The sequence below is a fragment of the Triplophysa dalaica genome, chromosome 10 (assembly GCF_015846415.1).
Source record: "Triplophysa dalaica isolate WHDGS20190420 chromosome 10, ASM1584641v1, whole genome shotgun sequence".
Taxonomy (NCBI): Eukaryota; Metazoa; Chordata; class Actinopteri; order Cypriniformes; family Nemacheilidae; genus Triplophysa; species Triplophysa dalaica.
In genome coordinates, this window is record NC_079551.1 from 3492991 (window position 1) to 3501432 (window position 8442).

The 8442-nt window shown below is 37.0% G+C and overlaps 2 protein-coding genes across 3 annotated transcripts; both read left to right on the forward strand.

Annotated features, from left to right (window-relative positions):
• Positions 1-3056: 3056 nt before the first annotated feature.
• LOC130430367 (uncharacterized) lies at positions 3057-4704 on the forward strand. The gene is made up of 4 exons (XM_056759456.1): positions 3057-3276; positions 3483-3803; positions 3900-3926; positions 4043-4704. Exons 1-4 carry the CDS (start codon positions 3231-3233, stop codon positions 4414-4416), a joined length of 768 nt encoding a protein of 255 aa, XP_056615434.1. The 5' UTR covers positions 3057-3230; the 3' UTR covers positions 4417-4704.
• Positions 4705-5411: 707 nt separating this feature from the next.
• LOC130430307 (uncharacterized) lies at positions 5412-7934 on the forward strand. 2 transcript variants are annotated; one of them, XM_056759357.1, is made up of 6 exons: positions 5412-5678; positions 5932-5987; positions 6531-6851; positions 6947-6973; positions 7067-7185; positions 7378-7934. In XM_056759357.1, the coding sequence occupies exons 1-6, from the start codon at positions 5626-5628 to the stop codon at positions 7453-7455; spliced, it is 654 nt and encodes a 217-aa protein (XP_056615335.1). In that variant the 5' UTR covers positions 5412-5625; the 3' UTR covers positions 7456-7934. The 2 variants fall into 2 exon arrangements, with proteins under 2 accessions (XP_056615335.1, XP_056615336.1); XM_056759358.1 differs by having other exon boundaries at positions 5412-5587.
• Positions 7935-8442: the final 508 nt, after the last annotated feature.

Sequence of the window (8442 nt, forward strand, 5' to 3'; positions counted from 1 at the left end):
TCTAAATCTGGATTTTGATTGTTTATGAAGCTATAGATGCTATGAGACTTTGAAACAGAAAATAATGGGATTCATCTTGCCACAAGTTTGTAAACAACCACTTCGGAACCAAACTCTTCATATTATCTTTAGTGTTTTTATTGAGATTATAGATGTAAATTCTTGAATCAATTGGACTAAAGGTCACAGAAGGGATGTGTAGGCCTATACATTTTATTACAGGGTATACATTTAACATAGATCACAAATCTACGTCCCATGACTCATGTTGCAGAGCTGTGGATGATGACCTTCATTGATATTCACTATGAATAAACAGATATGCTGAATGACTGGTTCATTTAAAAAAAAAAGTTGTTTATGCTTTTCCAACGTGAATTCAATCACAGAGAACAAATCCATTAAATGCTTAAGTGTCAGTGTAAAAACACTTTAATACATACAGGAATTTTTTAGAAAAATATGTTCTTTAGAGAAATATGATTAAACACAGTAATCTAAGTGAATGACCAGAGAAAGCATTCAACATCTCAAACTCATCTTTATTTATTAACTGTGCCTTATCATTACAAACTTAAACATATCATATAACACATAAAACATATCATGACACAGAATGTTGTTGACGTTAAAGGGTTGCACAGGAAACTCCCTGGACCACACAGAGACAAAAAACATCCAGCGTTGGGTTATTTATGTAAGCCTATCGGTGGGTTATGGGTTTATTTCTGTAACGGTGCAGACTGTGGGTTAAAACTGGTCTGACGTGGAAATTTAAAAGTCTTTATGAAAACAAACTTGTGCTCGATAAGATTAATTAAATAATATAATATGTATAATCTACCAGTGCAGGTCAATGTTTTTACAGTGTAAAGTTCCTCATCACAAGCTTTTATCTAGTCATCAACGAGTGTTGGGGCGGGACTATGGTTATGACTGTCCAATAGCCAAGCTCCTAACTTCAAAAGAACCGATCAACTTCTGAAGATCTCAGATCCACCGTTGCAGTTTAGTCATTTCAGAAACAGTTTCAGAAAGGATAAACCCACATTTGACATTATATCTCAACAAAATTAAGGCATAGGCTTGAAATGACCCAACAAGGGCTCCGTGCTATTTCATCCCATCAGTGGGTTGTATGTTGGGTCATTTTTAATCCAGCTGTTGTAGGGTACGGGTGTGAAATGAGAAACAAGAAACTGCGGAGTAAATAAACATACGTGACCACAAGCCTGAAGACAAAAATAAAAGCGAGAACTGATCTCATCCAGGTCATTTTCCGTAAAGATCTTCAGATGATCTTTATCCCAAAACAGTTCATTTTCATGAAGCTCATGACATTCCTGTGTTGTGTGTCTTGAAAAGGTCTCAAGTTTATCCTTTCAAAGTTTTTTCTTCAGCTGTTAAAGGCAGATCTTTGGTTTAGTGGTGAATAACTCTCGGAAGCCTGCTAACCAACTTCCGTATACACCACCACAGGCACCAACCCAACATCTCCATACGAACCACATTTAATGTCAAACTAGTTTTTAGTTATCATAGATGATCCAGGTAAAAACAGACCACATCCAACTCGTTTTACTGGATTTATTAAATATTCACTATCTAAATGTGATCAAATTTAGATAAAAAAAATGGGTCTGAGATCAGTTTATTTTACAGTTTATTTTTGTGTTTTGAAGGGCAAAAAAACAAGTAAGTGCGTTATCTGAAAGTGCATCGATCATGTTCTCTTTTGCATCACTTAGACTGACGGTAAAACCGACTTCTAATATATAGATAGCACACAATGACACTGATCAACTAATCTATTCACATCCCATATAGCACACGTACTGTAGGTCTGCAAGATTTCTGCTGAAGATCTTGAAAAAATCTGCTGTTTCTTAGAAAGAGCAGTTTTACACCCATTATAAATCAAATCTAGAAGTCTATATGACATCTGCCAGGAAAAGTTTTGGAGCAAACGATCCGATAAACTGGATTGCAGATGTAGCCTGTGTGCAGACATCAAATAGACGTCCAAATTTAAATTATGTTGATGCAATCAACTTTATAAAAGTTGTATTAAAATGAACAAAAGTCTACTTTTCACAAACATATTATTAACACATATAACATAATCTTGATAATTTTTAAAACGATATATTTAAAACAATCCAGCTGTGAATTTTAACAAAGATTACACTGCAGCGCCATCTTGTGGTTAAAAATAGAAACACACTGAAAAAATGTGCACATTACTTATCAAACCAAGAATCATGTTTTGTAACAATTTGACTTGGGAAAAAAACACATTCGCAACAATACACCAATGTGCTTATTTTGCACACTTTCATCAGTGGTAGAATGAAATGTTTTATATGGGTAAAACAACTAATTTGGACTACGGAGTGAAGGCAAAATGTTCGAAAACTAGGCCTACTAACAACGAGGATAAATCTCTCTATGCCTTAATACATGATAAATATAACTAAAATAAACTATTTAATATAAACACATTATTATAATTAGTGAACTTCATAATGTGCTAAAAATGAAAGCGATAACTGCGCTTCTACACGTTTGTAACAAACAGACTAATTTACCACCGACATTCTTCTTGTTTACGTTGATGGGGGAAGACAAAGGTGCGTTTCCGCCCCCTACTGGACAGGTGTTTTGTTTATATAAAATGTATGAGAAACTTAATTTCGGTCCCAAATGTCACTAAATACTTCTGAAGCATTTCTTAAGATTCGGGAATTCTTCTGTTTATGAAATGTTTTATGTTAACAAATTTGAGTCTTTGGGTGCTTCTCAAACGGAAGGCTTTACCCTAGTGAGACTATATCTTACTGTAACAATGAAGACAAAATAGAGTCCAAATTATGATTTACATTTAAGCATTTATCGGAAGCTTTTATATTTATATTTAAGTGTCGAACATTGCGTTCACGTTACGCATTTATTTAAGGCACTCTGTCAGACTTCCTCAGTGACGTCACTGTCTGTAAGTCCCTTAATCAAACAGCGTGCGGCAAACTTGAGGGAGTTCAGTTCACAACTTTTTTGGCTTGAGGTTTATTATTTATGCTTATGGCAGGACAACCTCCCTCCCTCTCTAACGTTCACACTTATAAAAGTGACTGCTTTAGTGAAGAGTCACATTCACACATTTGGGTTCTTGGATTCTTCCTCATTTCTGTTCTGTGGTTATTTTTCAAGGATTCTGTGAGCTGTTGAAGAAAATGTTGGATGTGATGTTGTTCTGTCTGTGTTTGTGGAGTCTGTCTGGTGAGTTTAGATTACATTAACGCAGATGAGTGCAGAGTATCCTAACATGACTTCAAAACAAGGAGAGTCTGTTACTCTACCCGTAAATCTAAACCTAAATACTTTTGTTGATGCTGTTTTGAGTTAATGTAGGTAATGCATGTAATCACAGAGCGAAAGCACTTGTCTTAAATCAACTTTAGTAAGTGTCGTTCTTTACTTTTCAGGTGTGTTTGGTACAGAGTTTATGCAAGTAATAGAAGGAGATTGTGTTACTCTACCCATGAATCTCACTGAACATCAGAGGAAACAGGGAATCTCTTGGAAGTTTGGAGCTCGAGGATTTCTCATAGCTGAAATCACCAGAGGAAACGGTAAAGTCAAGACATATGAAGATCAAGCTGATGGAAGATTCAGAGACAGACTGATGCTGGATCAAACTGGATCTCTCACCATCATAAACATCACAGCAAACGACTCCGGACTTTATGAAGTGAGCAACACCAGCACCAACGCCAAACTCAAGACATTCAACATTAATGTCCACGGTGAGTTGAGAAGAACACATATATCATCATTTGAAATATAAATAAAAGGCAAATTAAATGGTCCATTCATTTATTTGAATATCTAATCTTTTCTAGATCAGCTACCTGGTTCTCTCACCTCAGGTGAGTCACCTCTGATTAAAAGTACATGCTTAAAAACATTTTTTTGAATACCGTATTGATAGGATTGTAATAAATCATATTTAAGTTTCATTGTTCCTCATTTCCTCTCTCACAAGGCTTCTGCAGTTGTGGTTTCACTGAAGCTGCGATCCGATTGGTCCTCTCTGCTCTGGTAGGCGTGGCTGTTGTTGCTGTAATGGTTTCTGACATCAGATACAGAAAAAATGGACAGAAGATGGGATCTGACCAGAAGAAGAAAACAGAAGAAGATGGGATCAGAACAGAAGAAGATGGGATCAGACCAGAAGAAGATGGGATCAGACCAGAAGAAGATGGGATCAGACCGGAAGAAGATGGGATCAGACCAGAAGAAGATGGGATCAGACCAGAAAAAGATGGGATAAGAACAGAAGAAGATCAGATCAGACCAGAAGAAGATGGGATCAGACCAGGAGATGATGGGATCACACCAGGAGAAGATGGGATCTGACCAGAAGAAGATGGGATCAGACCAGAAGAAGATGGGATCAGACCAGAAGAAATTGGGATCGGACATTCAGTTAACTGACCAATGAATTTAACAGTTCTAGTGTCTTCTCTCTCAATTATATATCTTTTTTAATTCAGCTTAACTTTCGGATAACATCTCACAAATCACTGTCATTCTGCCAACAGTCTGTTAACACTGTTTATTTAATACACTTGCTAAAACATTTGTTGTTATTACAGATCGTTCTATCTACTCGATTCTAGTTTAAGTTTTATTAGTAAAGCTTAACCTCACAGTACACATTTTTATAATTCCTTATCTTGTATGCGAACTATTGACACTTAACATACATTTGTAGAATATTTTTACACATGTTTTGGTGAAAATATTTGTATTGTTGATATGTGAGTTTACTGTTTTGGTAATAAAGGTTATTTGATCATGTAGGCTAGCTAAATGAGCATTTCTTCTAATGTTTTAAACTAAGTTTTCGATTACACAGTCAAATGTCAATAGAGGGCATGCACGTGTCGTCACTTTCCCACGTGACCACGCCGGAACGTGCCTGCTCGAGTGGTAAAACACTGGGCAAAATGAATGTTTACAATATCAGGTAGGCCTAACGCAATTCCGGCCAACATTTGAGTAACACCTGATTCATTTTTAAGTCACAAGGTCATAAGGATCACCGTCGAGTCCAGCTGCTTGTAGTTTCAGCAAATAATTGCGTGTTTAAGTCCCGTTTTTTGTTCCTCCTATTGAATGCATCCACTTTGCCTTAGGATAATGATTTGCCACTCAAGGTAGCGTCTCCCGGCGAGTTCACGTGGAGTGTGACGTCAATGCATAACCTCTATAGAGGGTATGCACGTGTCGTCACTTTCCCACTTGAACACGGCGGAACGTGCCTGCTTGAGTGGCAAAGCACTGTGCAAAATGAATATTTACAATATCAGGAAACGCAATTCTGCGCTCTTCCTCAATACGTTGTCAACCGGATACGTCCTCGAGGTTGTCTCGGTTTAGTTAATTTACGTCTCATTTCTCTCAAGACGTGAAGACTGTAGTTTCATTATCACCTTGAAATGTAACGGTTGCTTTCCTGAAATAAAACCTGAAATAATAAATCTCGATGACAAGCACGCAACCTCCGGAGGAAGCAGCCTTCGAAGTGAGGCGCAGCTGAGGAGTTAAAGTTGTTATTTTTGCATGCGACAAAAAGCATGCAAAGTCAGCATCACACTCACCATCGACGTTTTGAGGTGTAAAAAAAGTTTGGGCTTTTCTAAATATGAAGTGTTTTTGAGGTTGTTTTTGGGCGTGGCAAAACGATTCGGATCGTAACTACAACCAAAGTGCACATCTTTGAAGCGCTTTCCGTTTACTGTGTGCTGAGAATCGATCTCGTCTGAGGAATGCACACAGATCAACACTCTCAACTTTTTATAAAGATAAGATATCGTTTTCATTATCAGATTATTATAAAGTTTCTGTTCTTCTATTATTTGAATCTAGGTTAAAGAAGATGTCTGATGTGATTTGGATCTGTTTGTACTTCTGGAGTCTGTCTGGTAAGTCAAACATGCGTTTTAATACCTTCATATGTTTAGATCAGCGACTTTATATGTTCTGTTAAAGGGATGGTTCACCCAAAAATGAAAATTATGTCATCTTTTACTCATACTTAGAATTGTTCCAAACGTGTATAAATATCTGTGTTCTGAAGAATACAGAGAGGAAGATATTTGGAAGAATGCTTATAAGCAGACAAATGTTGCCCCCCAATTGACTCCCATAACAGGGACAATTACTTTGTGTTTACACAAAAAAAATACAGATTTGGAACAACTTAAAGGGAGCAAATTAGGACATTTTGGGGTGAAGTATCCCTTCAAGAAATCAATAAGTCTTTATTCATTTTCCCTTAAACATGAAATATGTCTATTTTAGGAATCTTTTCACATCAGTTTTTTCCCTTCCCTGTTTGCTTTACACTCTTCTGGATTAGCAACATACACCAAAACATTTTGTTGATTCTGTCTTAATGTATATGCAAATGATCGAATGCACTTGTCTCAAATGAACTTCAGGAAGTGTCTTTCTTTACTTTGCAGGTGTGTTTGGTACCAAGTTTATGCCGGTAAAAGAAGGAGATTGTGTTACTCTACCCGTGAATCTCACTGAACATCAGATGAAACAGGGAATCTCCTGGAAGTTCGGAGCTCGAGGATTTCTCATAGCTGAAATCACCAGAGGAAACGGTAAAGTCAAGACATATGAAGATCAAGCTGATGGAAGATTCAGAGACAGACTGATGCTGGATCAAACTGGATCTCTCACCATCACAAACATCACAGCCAATGACTCTGGACTTTATGAAGTGAGCAACACCAGCACCAACGCCAAACTCAATACATTCAACATAACTGTCTACGGTGAGGAGAGAAGAACTCATCAAAATCATTTGAAATATAAATGAAAAGAAAATGAAACGGTCCATTCATATATTTGAATATCTAATGTTTTCTAGATCACATACCTGGTTCTCTCACCTCAGGTGAGTCACGGGTGATGTTTGTCTTGATTCACTGATCTGATCTGAGATCAGACTAACATATTCGGTTACGGTAATGACTCTTACTGTTCACAGGATGGAATTTCCTCACCATCTCTTGCGCTGCTGGTGGATTGCTGCTTGTAGTAACTGTAGTAATTGCACTTCTGATCTTCTGCATCTGTAGAAAACGCTCTCAATCACATATCAACAGGGTAAATGTGAATCACAGCTGACAAATGATGTGACGATTGATCCTGCTATTGACATTTGTGATGAGTTAACAGAATGTTTCCTGCAAACAGAAATGTTTTTAACACCAGATTGTTGTTTACAACTAGATAAATATTGTTGATATGTAATTATGTGTAAAGCATATGTATAATGTGCATGCGTTTGTTTTTCAGAGACCTGCAGTGGACAAGTATGGTACGGGGGACTGGGACGATGATGTAAAGTCGTCCATGTCTCCATATTATCTTTAGTGTTTTTATTGAAAATGGATATGAATGCTTTAGTCATTTGGACTAAAGGTCACACAAGGGATGTGTAGGCCTATATATTTTTTGTCATTGTATAAATTTAACATAGATCACAAATGAATTCACATGAATCATGTTGAAAAGCTGTGGATGATGACCTTCATTGACCTTCACTTTGAGTAAATACATATTCTGAATGACTAGTGATGTGGTTCATAAAAAAAGAAGTTTACTATGCCGTTCCAACGTGGATTCAATCACAGAGAACACACATCCGGTAAAAAAGCCTGTCCTAGGAATGGATGTTATTGTTAAGTACGGACTGATTTAAGTGTTGCACTCAATCTGGATGCTCATCTGTGCACCTTTCGTCATGCTACTGTATAAATGCGTTTTATGCCTTGATAACCTTAATGCAGATCATTGCCAAAGAATACTTAGTGCAGATGACAACCCTAAAACTGTTCAATAAACATCTTTATGAAGAATCTCTTCTCTAATCCCTGCTTCTCTGACCGGAATCTTGTCCATATTTGGCGCCTCAACCGGTGTTATATATAGTAGTGGCATTAGTCCGTCACACGTCCAGAACATGCATAAGTGTCCGTGTACAAACACTTTAATCCATGAAATTGTTAGAGAAGCTGTTCCAGAGAAGTAATCTAAGTGAATGACCAGAGAAAGCATTCAACATCTCAAAGACATCTTTATTTATTGACCGTATCTTATCATCACAAACTTTAACATATCATATAACATTTAAAACATATCATGACACAGAATGCTGTTGACATTAAAGGGTTGCAAAGGAAACTAGTTGGACTCCACAGAGACAAAAAACATCCATCGTTGGGTTATTTAGGTTAGCCTATAGCTGGGTTTATTTCTGTAACGTTGCAGACTGTTTGCTTAAAACTGGTCTGACGTGGAAATTTGAAAGTCAAACTTGTGTTCGGTAAGATTTATTCAATTTACAGGTTAAAGATCTTC